Genomic DNA, 18,156 nt, shown 5'->3' on the forward strand with positions numbered 1-18,156 from the left:
CCCAAAAAAAAGAAAATTTCCATTCCATCACCAATTGTGGCGTTGAACAAGCGGTACCCCCACTGCCTCAGAAATGCTAGGCATGCTGTCATCTGAAAGAAGTGTGGGCTATATATAGGCCGTAGCCTGCCCTCTGTTTGGAGTGGGGACAGGAGCTGTGTGGCAGGTGGTGGCATTTTTGACGAGGCTTCTCGTGTGATTGTTGTCCAACTGTACACACAGCAAAACATCCTCAGTGTTCGTTTTAAAGGCGGCGTATGTGATGTTTTAAAAGTTTTTATTTTAGTTTTTTTTTGTTTATGGTTGTCGTTGTTTTTTTGTTAACCTTCTAAAAAAAGTTTTTTTTAAAGAAATATACAAAATAAAAATATGTTCCAGGGACCCCCAGAAGCAAAGATTTGAGTTACATATGTTCGCTTTAAAAACTATATATTCAAAGATTTGCACACATTTTCACGATTTTTCAAAAATAGCAGATCTACAAGCTCCTAACTCGGTGCCGCGCTATGAGCTTGTATATCTGCTATTTTTCAATAGCAAAAGAAATTTAAAATGACGCGGATGCGTTCCCGCTTGCTTAATGGGTTAAAGCTATAATAATCATTGCTAAACACTCAGTAACAGGGGTCTCCTCATTTTTTCAGCTCTAAAGTATCATACATTTTCAGGTCGAGACACCAACTTCTATTCAACCAGGAGAGAGAACCCCACAAACATCATGTATCAACTTCAATTCCATCTGCTTCACTTGTTTACCCCTGTATCCTGTACGGGTTCTCTCACTGATTGGATAAAATTGCTATTCCAAAACTGAAAATGCATTTCCTGTTTACTAAAAGTGCCGGAGATATGGGGACAAACATTGACACAATAGCAGATATTGATATATCTCTCCCTGCATGCTCGCACACGCAATGATATAGACAGGAGCCCTTGTTCCCTTTTGGGACAATTCCAAGTTATGCAACTGTTCCAAAGTGTGTCAGAGAGGAGGGCCCCCCGGTTATCTAATATAAGTGGTCTGTATCAAATTAGGGAAAGGCATGAAAGCCCAAGGGGCCCGAGCGAGGGTCCGGCCTGCTGTTCTAGCTGCCTGCGCTGAGGTCTTTTATTAGGTCGGGCAGGAAGAGAGGGTCTTGCATAACGAGGAATGACCGCCCCGCACACAGTTCACAGGCGGCGGCATCGCCCACAAGAGGAAGCTTTGTTTAGGAACACACAGGAACATCGTGTTGCACAACACGGAGGTGTCAGATTATTAGCCGTGCTTTTCGGTGTCGGTCGCTGACAGCGGCTTGGCAGACGTTTGTGCTGACAATGCAGTATGTGTCTGTGTTGTAAATTCCATCGAGATTGGTATCACTCTCTGGCATATATACAGTATAGTAGCTGTGGTGAAGTATGAATCTGAAATGCATACAGCGGCGCTTCTGCATGTATCCTATATACTGGACTGTACATTCACTTTCTATTCAAATGTTTTTTTTATGGCATTTTGTTGTCCGTACGTGCATTATGTCCAGAACTTGGCACAAACATCCACTTGGACTCAAAGAGTGAACTGAACGGAAGTTGGTGGTCAAAGGTCAAGCGTTAGGGTTGACCTCACAAAACACATATTAAATTCATTAAAGGGGTAGTTCTCCCCCAAAATTACTTTTTTTTCTATCGATTAGTCACCCCATGGAGACTTGAATTCATGGATATCGTTTAGTTTTTGTCGCATTCCTATGCCTATAATTTGATGACCAGCGGACCGGTAGGAGACACAAAGGAGACTCTTTGTGTCTCCTACCGGAACCGCTGCCGGTCATCAAATTATTGGTTTAGGAATGGACAAAAACTAAAAAAGTGACTAATCAATAGAAAAAGGTATTTTTTGGGGTGAACTATCCCTTGAAATGCCTTCAATTAACTACATATATGAGAGTGAACAGACAGGGATGTAAACGGCAACTGGCTGGCAGGAGGCATATACAACCACGATGCTGTATTTCTAGTTAACCTTTTGTGCTGCGAGGCTATTCCTGGAGAAAACAAAAACAACCTGTTATTCACGAAAACAAGTTTCCGGACTGCACCTTAAAATAGACTCACCTTTCCTTCCTTTCCTCTCCTTTTCTTTCCATCTTTCCACCCCCCCTCCTCCTGCTCCGTCTCTCTCTCTCTCTCTCTCCAGGTGTACAGGAAGGCGGTGGGTCAGATGAGCCAGGGTCTCATCCGGAGGCTGACGGTGCTCAGCCAATACGAGGAGGCGCTGGTCAAGATCAACGCCTCGGCGGCGGAGCGCCTGGCGACCGTCAAGGCCAAGCCCCAGGCGTCCATCCAGAGGGACCTGCTGTCCATCTGCAACGACCCATTCACCGTGGCCCAGCAGCTCACACACATAGAGCTGGTGAGCAGTGGTGTTATGTAACTTAACCCATTAAGACCTGGAACTGTGTCATTTTTAGATTTGAGCTAAAAAGCATTATTTTACACTTTGGGCTATTCAAAAATAGCAGATATACAAGCTCGTAGCGCGGCACCGAGTGCCGCGCTACGAGCTTGTAGATCTGCTATTTTTGAAAAATCGTGAAAATGTGTGCAAATCTTTGAATATATATATTTTTAAAGCGAACATTTTTAACTAAAATCTTTGCTTCTGGGGGTCTCTGGAATAAAATATTTTTGATGGGGGTCTGCGGCCAAATACATATAATTTTGGGGGTCCTTGACATGAAAAAGATTGAGCACCACTGATATAGAAACATACGTTTTTCAGAAAATTGTTGGGATTTAGGAGACATGTAGAATCGGCTTCAGGTCTTAAAGGGTTAACCGCACACGAACCCCTCGCAAACTGGGGCAAACGTTCAGCAAAAATAGCTTATCTACAAGGTGACATCTTTGAACCGTCAGTGGCATTTGAACCACTTAATATCCGTACAGAGTTACAGCTTGACCATGAAAAACCAAAGCCACGTTTTCGAGGCGATGCAACTGCATGCTCTTCCTGCGTGAAACATGCTGTACAAACACGGTGTCCTTGCTTTCACAGGAGAGACTCAGTTACATCGGTCCTGAGGAATTCGTCCAAGCCTTCGTCCGGAAAGACCCGCTGGATAACGATACGGTAACGTCTGCATTCTTGTTCTACTAAATAAATCGGCTGCATAATGCCTAAATTAGGACACGGTCACGCTATCTATGTCGGAAGCGTTTGTAGCCGGCGCATGCCGAGGCGTCAGACACCATCCATTTCTTTTTCTTTTTTGATAAATAGTGTTTTGCTCACTCGCTGAAAGAAGTGAAATGCCTGCCAAGTGGGGTTAACTATGCACTTTTTTTGTCGTTATTATTTTTTCCGGGCTTTTCTAGCCTAATAGTCACAGAGTAGAGGGACAGGAAACGGGGAGAGAAAGACCAGGGAGTGCAGCAAAGGTCCGCCTTGCCCGGGAATCGAACCCGGGACTCACTGTCTGTCTGCTTCTGATGCGTTGAATGCGGTGTTCCAAAGCGCTGCAATGGGACGCTCCACCCCCATTTGCTCCCATAGAATGGAAGTGAACGGCAGTGGTGTAAAGTAACTAAGTACATTTACTCAAGTACTGTACTTTTTTAGGTATTTGTACTTTACACGAGTATTTCCAATATCCAATACTTATACTTCTGCTCCACTACATCTCAGAGGCAAATGTTACACTTTTACTCCACTACAATCATTTGAAAACTATAGTTACTACCGTAAATCTCGGACTATAAGCCGCGACTTTTTTCCCATTTTTCGACCCTGCGGCTTATATAACGGTGCGGCTTCTCTATGGATTATTACAGCTAACGGCCACTAGGGGACTTCCTAAATCTATGGATTTTACACCCGCGGCTTATAGTCCAGTGCGGCTTATATATGTTCCAAACATTAAATTTAGCTGCTGCGGCTTATAGTCAGGTGCGGCTTATAGTGTGAAAATTACGGTAGTTACTTTGTAGATTCTGATTATTATTACAAAACATACACTAACCACTTCAGCCCGATATACATTTCAGCCATTTGAAAATAGCAGATCTACAAGCTCAAAATGCGTCGCAATGCGACGCATTGTGAGCTTGTAGATCGGCAATTTTCAAAAGATTTGTATACATTTGAAAACTTTATATGTCTAAGGCGTACGTGTGACTTAACCCTCTCCCAAAAGTTGAACTATACTTTCAGCTTGAGGCGACCAGAGTGCTCCGGCAAAAAAACGAAAACTCTGGACGCCGAGATCGCTGAAACGCGATGCTCGGCCGCGGGAAAGAGCAGCGTTCCTCCAAGCGCGTCTTTAACCATAGACATGCATGGCAGACAGGCGCTGGCAGCTCAAAAAAAACCTAACCGCTTTCTCTGGACACAACCCCATACATGGGCTTAAAAAGCCTTGTTGTGTAATGGTGTTGTCTGGCCCGCTGCCCTCAGAGCTAACGTCTCAGTCTTAGATTTTTTTGGGGATGGCCCATATTTCCTCTCCAGACAGCTGTAGGCCAGCAAGCTAGTCTCTCGAGGGTCAATGTAAGGACACCGTTTTAGGAGACAGTCGATCCATCCCAGACACACACACACACACACACTTACAAACGTCGAGCCATTTCCTCTGCATCAGGCCTTATCTCCTAGCAACCAGTTGAGCTGCTGATGGCTCGGTCTGAGAGGTGTGTGCGTGTGTGTGTGTGTGTGTGTGTGTGTGTGTGTGTGTGTGTGTGTGTGTGTGTGTGTGTGTGTGTGTGTGTGTGTGTGTGTGTGTGTGTGTGTGTGTGTGTGTGTGTGTGTGTGTGTGTGTGTGTGTGTTCTGCTGCTCGGCAACAAGGTTTGTTATTTTATTTTTTGGGAGGCAGTGTGAGGGGGGGGGGGGTTCACTCGCTTTTTCTTTTGTGCCTCAGGCCACTTTGCTTCCTACCAGCCCCCACCCATTCAGCCCACACAATCCAAAGGCGTGTGTGTGTGTGTGTGTGTGTGTGTGTGTGTGTGTGTGTATGTACTTGTATTACCATACTTGGGAGGGCCAAACAGACATTGTGAGGACAATTTTCCTGTGTCCTCCTCACAAGAGAAATGGTCAAAAAACATTAGGCTTACATTTAGGAAAAGAGTCAGGTTAGTGTTTGGCGTTTAGAGGTCAGATTCAGGGGTTGGGTTTCGAATTATGCATAGAACTACATAGTTGCCCTCCGGTATTGCGCACCGAAAATAGCCGATGTAGAATCTCACAACGCATTGTGAGTTTGTAGATCGGCTATTTTCAGCTTAGGATAAGCCCGGTTAAGGTTAGGGATATATATATTTTTTAAGAATAATAATGAAATGAAATGAAGTGGCATTCATAAAATTAACTTTTGTGTGTGTGAGTGAGAGAGACAGACACACAGAGGGAGAGACAGACAGACCGGGGCGTGGGGGGTGGGGTTGAGAGGTGAGCGCATGGCGCGAACACTGTCTGTATGGGGGGAGAGAGTGGCGTAAGGCCGGAGGAATGCGAGGAATTAGAATGAACACAAAGGACGAGACGACCGGCGTTCATTGTGTGAATTGTACCCTGTGAAGCCATCAGCTTTTATGTCGCATGAGCGCTGTTACTACGGGCCATGTGCTTTGTACTTTGTTTTGAGACGTTCGGCCATGAAAGTGAAATGCATTCCATGCCGTGCATATGATATAGCTAGTGTCAGTATCAGCAAGCTAAACCTGACCGCCTGACATCAGTGATTTGTGTACCTACTGTTGTTGAATGGCTCAGACATGAAATGCAACAATATCAATGTCCATTAACCCATTAAGACCTGAGGCGATTCTTTAAAAAAATCTAAATCCTAACAGTTTAAAAAAAAAAAAAAAAAAAAAAAAATCAAGATTTTTCAAAAATAGCAGATCTACAAGCTCGTAGCGCGGCACTCGGTGCCGCGCTATGAGCTTGTATATCTGTTATTTTTGAATAGCCAAAGAAATCTAAAGTGACACAGATGCGTTCCAGGTATTAATGGGTTAAGCAGTATAAGTATGAACATTGTGGGTTAATATTAATAATGAATACATATTGAATCAGTTATTTCAGCCATACAGCTTGGTTAAAATAACATTAGTCATTTAGTAAGCTTTATTTTGACCGTTAAGCACTGTCATTTCAGCATTTGTAATTCATTGTGAACTGTGGTATTATTTGTATTAATGGTAAAGTGTGGTATTTTTCAGAGTTGCTTCAGCGATCACAAGAAGGCCAGCAACCTGGAGGCGTACGTGGACTGGTTCAACAGACTGAGCTTCCTGGTGGCTACAGAGATCTGCATGGTGAGCTGCAACACTTGATCCAATCAATCGATTGTAAAAAGATGTCAGAAAATGTTTAAAAACAATTGCAAGGATGGCATAAAAAGTCTACAAGCTCATAATGTGTGACACGCAATTTTTTGTAGAATAATAGAATTTAGGTCACGATCAATATGAAGGACGATTAATTTGAGCCTATTCTATGTTTCTATGTTTTTTTTCTCCCCGACAGCCCGTCAAGAAGAAGCACAGAGCCCGAGTCATCGAGTTCTACATCGACGTGGCCCGTGAATGTTTCAACATCGGAAACTTCAACTCCCTCATGGCCATCATCTGTAAGTGTTTACTGTTTACTCTGTGTACTGTTTCTGTTGGCGAGAGTCAGTTGGTTGGGTGGTTAGTTGGTTGGTTCATTGGAAACCAGCTGGATTTCCCATAATTAATTGACTTTTCACACACTTGACCTCCAGTGATATTGACCGGCCTCGTCAGCTAAAGCCACATCTATACGGAAATAGCCGATCTTCATAAGTAGAGTTCGAGATTTTTGGTTCGTTCAGCCGATGGGATTCAGAAGAGATGTCCGAGGTCTTAAGTGGCCAGGGGAAGAGTGCATCTGGTCAGGCTTATCAGCCCCACGGCACTGGGGGGGTTGGGGGGGGGGGGGGGGGCAGCCCGGGAAGGGACAAACAACAACTCATCCAGGCCCGGGCAGATGGTCATCTGTGGCCAGAGAGAGAGAGAGAGAGTTGGGAGGGAGGAGGGGGAGGGGGAGGGGGGGGCTATTAAAGACGGATAGAGAGAGCATTTTCGGTAAGTGTTGGGGGGGAGGGGCCGAAAAGGAGGGATTTGGGCGTGTGACGGGAGGGTAGTAGATGACTATATCGGAGTGCCAGCTGTCCTTTCCTTTTTGTGCCCGTCGTTCTCCCCTGGGGCAGAGGGAGAGCGAGAGGGAGGCACAGAGGAAGAGAGAGAGAGAGAGAGAGAGAGAGAGAGAGACACACACACACACACACACACACACACACACACACACACACACACACACACACACACACACACACACACACACACACACACACACACACACACACACACACACACACACACACAGGCAAAGGGAGGGAGGGAGAGGCCCACTCTGGGGACCGTCATGGGAAGATGGCATATTAGTGTGATGATTAAAGTTAGACCAATGCAGATGATGGGAAAGAGCCTCCTGTGTCCCCATTACGCCTGACCTCCGGTGTCTGTTCCTTTCTCCCCTTTAAAATGTCTCCGTGTCAGTGTGTGACAGGGACGAGTTGTTGTTAATGTCGGAATGAAAGCAGCGGGCGCCCCAAAGGCACGACCATAGCGGTGCCGCCAAACACCTGTCTCTTTTGTCTTCAGAGACGGAGCCATTTTGTCCCCCAAATGAGACGCACGCGCTCCCTCACACAGCATTTGCATAGCTACACAGGGAAGATGAGATAAGACGGATAAGACGAGATAAGACCTTTATTGGTCCCGCTGGGGGAAATGCAGGCACCAAAGATAGTATAGCAGTGAAATCCTCAGTGTTTATTTATCCATTTGTAACTCTTAAGAGTTAAAAGTGCAATAGACGACATCAGACATCCCACCCTGGAAATGTTTATTTCAGGGAGGTCAAGAAAATATATGAACATATATATTTTTTTCATATATTCCACATATATGTTTAACATATATGTTTATATAACATATATGTTTATATTTACATATATGTGGATATATATGAGCTATATTATGACACATATTTCCTATAAATCCACATATATGCACATATATGAACCTTAATATGGCATATATGCAGCATATATTCTACATATAATTGCCATATATTGGCATATATGTTCATATATTTAGTAGGCGGGCTCTAGACCGGCTCCGGCATTTGCGGGAGATTTATTACCACTTGCGGGTGTCCGGGAGCAGACGCTAATTTCCGGGAGACTCCCGCAACTTCCGGGAGAGGTGGGAAGTCTGCGACGTTTAATCACTAGATGTTGCACTCTCAACCCCACTGTTGCTTAAGGTTCCCTGCCTGACTCACATTTGTAAGACAGCAGTTTTGAACTTTTCTTTTGTAGACCTTATTATTCTCAGGGTGGAAATTCCTTTTCAACTTCGCCCAGCTGATGGCTGCTAAGATGGTCATGATTAGCGCTCGGGGGGGAGGGGCTGTTACGGCTAAGCGTCTTGCTCAGGGACACTTGAACACGTTGACCGGGGGCCATAAGGCGAACCGGTGACCTTCTGATTAACGAACGGCCTCTCTCTACCCACTTAAGCTGCACCCAAGCATTTCTTCAGTGGTGAAAAAAAAGTGAACTTTCCCATATTCTGTGCACTCTCAGACTTTAAAAACGGTGTAAGACTGTGAGTCTGAGAACGTGGAGAATGATGGTGTGGCTACAGCGAGGAACGCTTGGCTCCCGAAAAGGACGCGGTTCACCGGGTTTGAGCGCTGGCTCGCCATTCTGTAGAGCGAGCAGACTTTCCCCTTTTGTTTATTTGAGCGGTGGGTGTGTGTGTTTGTGTTTTGCGGAGAGAGAGAGTTCTGCTCTGGTACCGACTGTCAATACGCGCACGCGCACGCACACGCACACACACACACACACACACACACACACACACACACACACACACACACACACACACACACACACACACACACACACAGAGAGAGAGAGGAGAGGATTACCATATGGGAAGCAGAGGTTAGGGAGGGGAAGCCAGGCGTGTGTAGCTACTAATCTGGGGGGAAGATTCGGCCAAAATAGCAGATCCACAAGCTCACAACGCATCGCGTTGCGACGCATTGTGACGCATTGTAAGCTTATAGATCTGCTATTTTTTGACAAAGACATTTGGCGTAGAAAAAAAGCGGCCCAAGTACAGGTCCGTTTTTTTACAAATAATATAGGGTTTTAAACTTAAGTGGTTAACTCCATTGTTCCCTCTGGCCTTTCCCTCACTGCTTCTGAAGAACGGTGACAGGGTGGGGGTGGGGTGGTGTGTTTGACTGAAGGTCGGGATGTTGGGGGGATGTTTTGGGGGGGATGTGCATCTGGCTGGATGAGACAAAATGCTATGTTGTTCACGCGCGTGTCAATTTAAAGGTCATAATGATGATCGTTATTTATGCAAGGCGAGAGGCAAGACTAATGTGTTTGTATCGCACATTTCAATAACAAGGCAATTCAAAGTGCTTTACATGAAACAACAGGCATTCAGACATCAAGGCACGGAGCATAATAAACACATTATAAAAGGACATTTGAACAGAGTACAATTTCAGTGCAGAGGAAAGAAAATGTAGGCAAATAATAAAAAGAAAATGTGGTGTCCACTGAGTGTAAAATATACTATTATTATTGGAAAATAAACGTTTTAATAATTTTGTTAGGTCCAAAATGATTGTTTTTGTTAACCTTTGTAAGCTGACCGCTGCCAATATCTATATACTTCTGTTCTCATTCGGAAAGGTACTTATTCCCCCCTAAATGGGCAAAAGTTGGAGGCATGCAGCCGCCACATTGCAATGTTTCAAACTGCACAATTGGTGCCTTACAGGTGTTGAGAGTATGACATCTAGCGACTGAATGTTGTCTGTCGCACCTTTAACTCTGAGAGTGGGTAAATGGAACCAAATTGACTTTTAGTTCCATTTATACACTGACATGAAAATAATGAATAATGAGCATTTTACTGTGTTCGTCCGCGAATCTCTGTCTCATCTAACTTTTGTCGTTTTGCTCCCTTCGGTTCGATCCTGCAGCTGGGATGAACATGAGTCCTGTGTCTCGACTAAAGAAGACCTGGGCCAAAGTAAAAACCGCCAAGTTTGACATCTTGGAGGTAAGCATCTGCGTGCATCTTGAAGGGGTTGAAAGGGGTGGCGTGTGTGTGTGTGTGTGTGTGTGTGTGTGTGTGTGTGCGTTTGCGTGTGCGTGCGTGTGTGTGTGTACTGTAAGTAAGTAAGTAAGTACGGCAGTACTTCGTTACTGTCCACCACTGTATAGCTCCATGGGTGTGTATCTGTGTGGTGGTGGTGGTGGTGGTGGTGGGGGGGGAGTGGCATCCCAAGGGCTGCTATTAGCCCAGATGGTGAAATCCACCCGTGGTTTAGATCAAACACAGTTCCCCCTCAGCACCTGTGGAAGCACCCCAGACACCGAGAAGCGAGTGGGGCAAAGCCCCAACCAGGCTGTCACGTCACGTACACACCCACCATCCAGCCTTCTCAGCTCTGGAGATCACAGGTGGCGGCACAGATCTAACGGGATAAAGCTGACGGGGTCTCCCGAGCCGTCAGATGTTCTCTCTCTGCATCCGTCGTTCTCGTGACTTGAATATTTCGACTTCCCTCCGCTTGGAGCGGGCAGTGGTTCTCCAACTTTTTCATGTCAAGGACCCCCAAATTGGCACTTATTAGCCCGCGGACCCCCATTTCAGAAGATATGCCAGGGACCTCCATAAGAGAAGATTTTTACGGCTCTCTAGCAGTGATTCTCAACCATGTTAATTTCAAGGACCCCCAGTTTGACATGCATTAGGCTACGGACCCCCATTTAACGACATGTCTATCTCTGGGACCCCAATTCATATTGTAAAATCAGTGTTAATTTAACTCTGAGAGTGTACAAATGGAACCAAATGGACCCGTTAGGGTCCATTTGGTTCCATTTGTACGCTCTCAGAGTTACAGACCCATAAGGGTCCGTTTGGTTCCTAACTATCCATCATTTAGTCGGGGACTCCCTCAAGGACCCCTGGGGGTCCCCGGACCCCACTTTGAGAACCAATGGTCTTCTAATCTAGGGGTTCAAATCCACCGCCGTGCATCCGGTTTGGCCCGAGCATCTATACAAACCATGTCCTCCCGGTGGTGGCTCCTCACCGGAAGGTGGGCCAGTAGGGAGGAATTAATTTGGACATGACTTTGACTCCCCCGCGCGAGTGTGTTACAGGATATTAGGATGTTCTCCTCAGCTCAGCTCCATTAAGCCCAATGTAATGCTCGCTTTGCCAAAAATAACAGAACGTCAAGCTAACTTAGCTTGGAATTCTGCTCTTATCGGCAGAGACACTGATGTATATTATAAATTAGGCAACAGGCCTTCTTTGTCAGCTCAGTGGAAGTGAAGGCATCAATCCTTGCTTCTGTTCATAAAACACAAGGGTTCAGCCAAAGGCATCGCTTGTAATTTCATTCAAGCTGTTTATTCATGAGTGTGTGTGTGCGTGTGCGTGTGCGTGTGCGTGTGCGTGTGCGTGCGTGTGCGTGTGCGTGTGCGTGTGTGTGTGTGTGTATGTGTATGTGTGTGTGTGTGTGTGTGTGTGTGCGTGTGCGTGCGTGTGCGTGTGCGTGTGTGTGTGTGCTGGGGGGTAGAATAGAGCTCGGGCGCCTGTCAGATGACTCATAATGATACTGTTAGCAGTAGCCGTGTATGAATATTCATGACTCCCATATGAATCCACTTGCATAGTTTATGACATGATAGATCTAAACAGGCTTTTTTTCCTCTCTGAGGATGTGAAGCCAGGAAGAGCTTCTATCTTCAGGTTGGTGGAGGAATTCGCCTTCAGTCCAAACCAACGCTTTCTTGTTTTCTCTCTTGTTGTTTTTTTAGCACCAGATGGATCCTTCCAGCAATTTCTACAACTACAGAACGTCGCTGCGGGGAGCCACCCAGCGCTCCCTCACAGCCAACAGCAGTAGAGAGAAGGTGAGGATAAAACCACCATTGTTGAGAAATCACCTCCAGTTTCACTTGTTTATCCTGTACCCTGCATGTATGAGTTCTCTTCCCTGATTGGATGCAATTGGTATCCTGACCTGAACATGTATTTTCTGTTTACTAAAGAGCTCTGTTACTGAACAAACACTCTATAGCTGGGGTCTTCAACGTTTTTCAGCCCAAGGACCCCCTAGCTGAGAGAGAGATGAAGCAGGGACCCCCACTACATATCGTATAAAATCGTTTTGCATATTAAACATTTTCCGTAGATTGCATAGATAGCTTCATAGACTTAGTGTTGTGTTTGATTAATGTTAATGTGTATGTTCTGACATTTAACCACTTAAACCGTCATCAATACTTAGCATACTTGGTCTGCTCTTCTTTTCCCTCTACACCGAACCTCTTTGTCAAAAATAGCAGATCTACAAGCTCACAAAGCCTCGCGAGGCGTTGTGAGCTTGTAGACCCATTTTCTTTATTATCTCTGGGACCCCCAATCTAAAATCAGTGTTAATTTAACTCTTGAGAGTGTACAAATGGAACCAAATGGACCATTTGGTTCCATTTGTACACTCTCAGAGTTACAGACCCATATAGGGTCCATTTGGTTCCTAACTATATGTCATTTAGCTAGGGACCCCCTGGAACCCCCTCAAGCACCCCTGGTGTTTAGCTTTTTAACAAAAGGTTTAGCTTTTTAACAAAAAAAACATATATTTTTTTAGCTGAGCTATGGGCTTTCTTGTGCAGGGGAGACGGTAGCACTTGATGTGCAAGATGTTCTCGAGAACGCATCTCGTGGTCTGTGAGGTCCGGTAACCTCAAATTTATGTAAGCGGTGCAAGATGCCCAACATCTGCCATCCAGATTGTTCCTCTCACATGTGTGTAGAAAAAAAGTTCAGTTTTTGAAGTGTTTTTTTGTGACACACTTTGTAGTCCACTTGACAGCACTTACAAACCGCTCTGTCCTACTACCAGAAGATAAGCAGATTAAAGAAAAAAGCAGTTATGTAAAAAAAAGTCGAGATCACTATCGAAAGCCCCAGGCCTCTTTCATGTATTGAGAGAACAATCTGGAAACAAGCGTGGGATGTGGACATATTTGTGATGTGGATTTTACTTGGAAAACATTGCCCCCCCCCCCCCCCCCCGGTACAAAAACATGCCTTCCGTGCAACCACTCATTTGTGGCCTTGTTATCGTCCGCGAGTGGCGTTCCCCTCTTGTTTACGCTGTACACAGCAGACTCAAGGGGCCCTTGGTTTGGAGAGCGGACAAAATACGTTGCATAACCAGGCATGAGGATGTTGGGCGCTGCAGAGGTCAGGGCGTCATAAAGTGGGTCATGCATGCCGAGCGCTGCTTCGCATGCAGACAGGAGGATCGAGGGCCTGCGTTTCCTCCCCCCCATGTCAAAATATGTTCTGTACGCGACCCCTGATTTCCCACCGGATCGTAGTAACTTCAACTTGGCGACGCCCCTAGTCACTGCCTCGTTTAGGTTCAGGATTACATAACTTTTAATGTGCCATTGGCTGTTTGTGTTCTTTCTGGAAATTATGAAAATCCGCTTATATAGGAAAATAACAAAATGTCCCAAAAATATTAAAAGCTACTCCTATGGAAAGGCTGTCATATATTAATTGACTTATAATGACCCTATACAGTTTATGTTGTTTATAGTATAAACAATTTAGTATAGGTAAGGTTTTGCCCACTCAAATACCAATATCTGGTCTCAATATTGTTTCATTTTACGCTCTCAAGAGTTAAATTATTTTTAAACACCTGCATTACTTAATTTACAAGAAGTCAACTCAATTAGAGAATGTAGAAGAATTGATATTTTGATCAACGTTTGCCTGTTAGTCTCCTACATCAATACAGCATGGAATTGTGGACAAAATCCTGTCCAACGATAACAACGTATTCTAAGTTTTGGGTCTGAGAGGCTAAATCTCATCAAACGGTGATCCGTGGCTCAAATGCCGAATAAATAATGGACCTTGATATGAAAAGGGTTGAAAACCACTGACATAGAGTGCTTTGCCGCTCCTCGAGGGCCCCCGACCGCGCTGGAGCGCTTCTCCTCCGGTCCAGAGTTCTGTGGTTAGCCAGACATTAGAGGTTGAATTCGTCTAGCGCGGTGGTTTTCAAAAGTGGGGGCTGCCCAAGGGTGCCAAGAGGGAGAAGTGGAAAGGAGATGAAAATTGTACAAAATTATAATCATAATCATAAATCACGTATACATATAGTTTTTTTTCCGTTTTTTTTAATTGAAATTAAATTACAGTAAATGTATAAGATTGTTGTGCCAGTTCAACTCCTTCCAAAAATGCTTCCCCAATTTAGGCACGTCATTGTTGTCCAAACATCGACAAGCTCAGCTTTTGTAGCTTTTTAGGGGCGATGCTGTTGGGTACAATGCCCGCTGGTCCTACCGAATTCCAAGTTTGAAATCGATTGGTTGGACGGTGCTCGAGATATGGCTATTTGGTTGTCCTTCGAGGCATTGAAAAGTTTGGCAACTCGTGTCTCAGTGTAATAATGTGGAGGACAGTGTAATAGGAGTGTGTTTTGCTGAAAGTCTACCGTGAGAATTGCATCTCGCCAAGTCGGTGGTTTTGTGAGGAGAGGGCCGGGCCCACTAATGCAAACAAGCAGAGAAAAACGGGGTCATGAAACAGAATGTTCCCCAGACATTCTGGAATGTTTTCGCTCTGACCTCTTCTTTCTGGGGGGAACTGTTCATGGATCTTCTCTTCATACCAGCAGATAGGCGTCTTACTTTGTCCAAGTAGCGGTTGAACCCGACACTGGACATGCTATTTATGCAAAATGTTCTTCTTCCAAACACTTTTCACCTCCCAATTTAGAGCAGGGGCTCCCAAACCGCAGAGAAATGTAGTGTCTCCCCGGGACCCAAATGTACAAAAATACATTAAGTATCAACTATTTAAGCCCCGTTTAAAGAATAGCACATCTACAAGCTCACAATGTGACACATTGTGAGCTTGTAGATCTTGTTCTTCATCTTGTTGTGAGTTCTTTTTTTGACTCAAATAAGGCAAAAAAGGTATCTATAAATTTGACTTAAGTTTACTTAAGTAGTGTAGTTTAGTTTAGTTTAGTCATGTTTATTTCGAATATGTTAATTAAAACAGAAACATTTTTTGCACTTTCGAAATCACAAAGAAAAACAATAAAATGAATATCAGATTAAAATATAGCAAAAAAATAAACAAGAGGAGAAAAAAAAGAGAAAGTAATCTAAACATATCCGAAAAGGAGTGAGATGAAGTAAAACTTATATTCAATTATATATCAAAATATATATCCTGATATAAATATATATACACATACATCCATAGATATGATAGAAAATAGTACATCCTATCTCTGTAAGAACAGTGCCTAAACTAGGCTTGCTAGTGTCCAAAACAAAGATGTTCCCATTACAGTACATGTTGTATTCAGTTGCTTTCTCCCGTCTGCTCCTGACAGAACGGAGCCCATTTGGATAATGAATGGAACATTCCAGACATACTGTAGCCTAGCTGGGCCTTCTGTCTGACATGCCGACCGTTAAAACTCTGACCTGGGCTACTGTGGACAGAGTTGGGACAGTTAGGGAGGCTCCGGAGACTGTTTATCTGTATGCAGACTAGACTAGAGCAGTGGTGATCAAAGTGAGGTCCGGGGACCCCCAGGGGTGCTTGAGGGGGTTCCAGGGGGTCCCTAGCTAAATGATATATATAGTTAGGAACCAATTGGACCCTATATGGGTCTGTAACTCTGAGAGTGTACAAATGGAACCAAATGGTCTATTTGGTTCCATTTGTACACTCTCAAGAGATAATAAAGAAAATGGGGGTCCATGGCCTCATGCATATCACACCAGGGGTCCTTGAAATTGAAATGGTCGAGAATTACTACTATAGCTGTAAAAGTCTTCTCTTATTGGGGTCCCTGGCATATCTAAATGGGGGTCCACAGGCTAATGTGTGTCAATTTGTGGGTCCTTGACACAAAAAAGTTTGAGAACCAATGGACTAGACCAGAGGACTGTGCGTGCGTGCATGAAGGGATTCATGACAACAGATTTTTACCAGTTGCCGAGTTTTTCATAATAGTTGTAGGAGGAGGTAGGGTGGCCGTCTTGGAATGGTAACGTTCCCGGGTTCGATCCCCGGCTTCTCCTGGCTGTGGGTCACACAGTGCCCTTGAGCAAGACTCTTCCTAACCCCATAACTGCTCCCAATGAGGAGGTCGGTGCATTGGTTAGCTGCTGTCGGTTTGTAGAATGTGTGCGTGTGAATGGGTGAATGTAAATGCACCATATATACCGTTTTATGTTTTTCAATTAAATCAAACCCCCCCCCCTCCGTCTCCGGCTTTGTCTTGCAGATCGTCATCCCGTTCTTCAGCCTCTTGATCAAAGACATCTACTTCCTCAACGAGGGCTGTACCAACCGGCTACAGAGTGGACAGGTCAACTTTGAGGTGAGCCAGCGGAATGTCACATTTGGGACACAGGCATTTCCCGACTGACCTGTTTATTAGTTGCTGCACCGGATCGTATTTCCCAAGAGGGTCTTGAAGAATTGCCCTCTTGACACCATTCAGTTGATACGATCTTTATGTAATAATACGTCAATCTACACTGTAAAATCCTCAAAATTAAATAATGTAATATTTAAATATTGCAGACAGTATTCAATACTCAATATATGGACATTTTACATAATTTGTCATTTTCCAAATATTTCTGTTCATCGGGACATTCCCTTTATTTTGTGATTTCCGTTTGGGGGGTGGGGGGGGTCTTTCTATACGCATTTCTTAACCACTTAAACCCCATACGTTGTTGAGTGGAGTCCCTCAGGGCTCAGTGACTTTTCAGTCTTCACTCTCCACACTAAATATCTTCGCTGGAAATAGCCGACCACCTACAAGCTCACAAGCCCCCAAGCTCATTGTGAGCTTGTATCTCCATTGAGAGCTGGATGTTTCCTGGCACTGACTGAATGTTATCTTCTCTCTGATCGTGTTTCAGAAATTCTGGGAGATGGCCAAGCAAGTGAGTGAGTTCATGACCTGGAAGAAAGTGGAATGTCCCTTTGAGAAGGACCGCCGGATCCTGCAGTACCTGCTGACCGCTCCCGTGTTCAGCGAGGACGGTACGTAAGCACCCAACGCAGTGTTTCCCATTCTGTGGCTCGGGGCCCATTTGTGGCATGTGGACCCGCTTTTATGGGTTAGCGCGAGTATATATCCCTTTATTTTTCGTTTCCTACATTTAGTTTTGAATTAATATTATTTCAAAAGATTTCCCAAATTCCCCCCCAAAATTAAAATCATTTTTTTTCATAAATTAAAGACAAATGTAAAATATAAATGATACAAAATGCAAGCAATTCAATAAATTGGGGGATTTTTTTTAAAGAAGTAGTGAAAATAGCTGATCTACACAACGTGTTGCTATGCGACGCGTTGTTACTGTAGCTTGAAGATCTGTTATTTCCTCAATGGAGTATAAACTGAGCTCAAACACTTAAACTCTCGATACTTTGTACACTAATACTAAATTCATCGTTTTTGTACTTGGTACGCTCTTTTTTCCCTCTACAACCGAAAATAGACGATCTGTAAGCCCAATAACGTGTCCCAACGCGACGCGTTGTGAGCTTGTAGATTGGCATTTTTTGCCAATCTACCCAGAATAGGGATACTAGGGCTTAAGTTAAAAGTAAAATCACACACTCCGTCCCTTTCCTCTCCCTATACTTGGGCACCAGTAGCTCATATAGGAGCATGTAATCTCACACCGACCCTCCCTTTTTATCCTTGTCAAAGCGCCGCCATTGGCCGCCGGGCCTTGTCACTCAACGTATGGAGGGCCTAGACTGGGGTCGGTGTGTGTGTAATCTTCTTGATGCTATAAGCACCAGGAGAGATGCCTCCACCACCCTGCTGTTCCTCAGACATAGATAGAGAGATAGGATCACATTCAGATTAGCCTGGCCTGGCTACACACAGATTAAAGAAATAACAGCACACACCCTGTCTGTCTGGGTCAGCACTTTACTCTGTCCACTGCTGC

The 18,156-nt window shown here is 44.5% G+C and overlaps 2 protein-coding genes across 2 annotated transcripts in view; both read left to right on the forward strand.

Moving 5' to 3' along the window:
- Positions 1-18,156, forward strand: part of LOC308089223 (H-2 class II histocompatibility antigen, E-S beta chain-like) — a 219,489-nt gene that overhangs the window by 135,925 nt on the left and 65,408 nt on the right. The gene's annotated exons all lie outside the window — the stretch shown is intronic.
- The window catches only part of LOC308089216 (ras-GEF domain-containing family member 1B-A-like), a 42,617-nt gene that overhangs the window by 20,445 nt on the left and 4,016 nt on the right, over positions 1-18,156 (forward strand). The window contains exons 5-12 of the mRNA XM_080433795.1: positions 2,180-2,395; positions 3,041-3,115; positions 6,206-6,301; positions 6,513-6,615; positions 10,086-10,165; positions 11,941-12,036; positions 16,461-16,556; positions 17,110-17,233. Coding sequence (XP_080289921.1) covers positions 2,180-2,395; positions 3,041-3,115; positions 6,206-6,301; positions 6,513-6,615; positions 10,086-10,165; positions 11,941-12,036; positions 16,461-16,556; positions 17,110-17,233 — 886 coding nt within the window. The remainder of the gene's footprint in view (positions 1-2,179; positions 2,396-3,040; positions 3,116-6,205; positions 6,302-6,512; positions 6,616-10,085; positions 10,166-11,940; positions 12,037-16,460; positions 16,557-17,109; positions 17,234-18,156) is intronic.

The sequence above is a fragment of the Gymnoscopelus braueri genome (genome assembly GCF_963280865.1).
Source record: "Gymnoscopelus braueri genome assembly, chromosome: 7".
Taxonomy (NCBI): Eukaryota; Metazoa; Chordata; class Actinopteri; order Myctophiformes; family Myctophidae; genus Gymnoscopelus; species Gymnoscopelus braueri.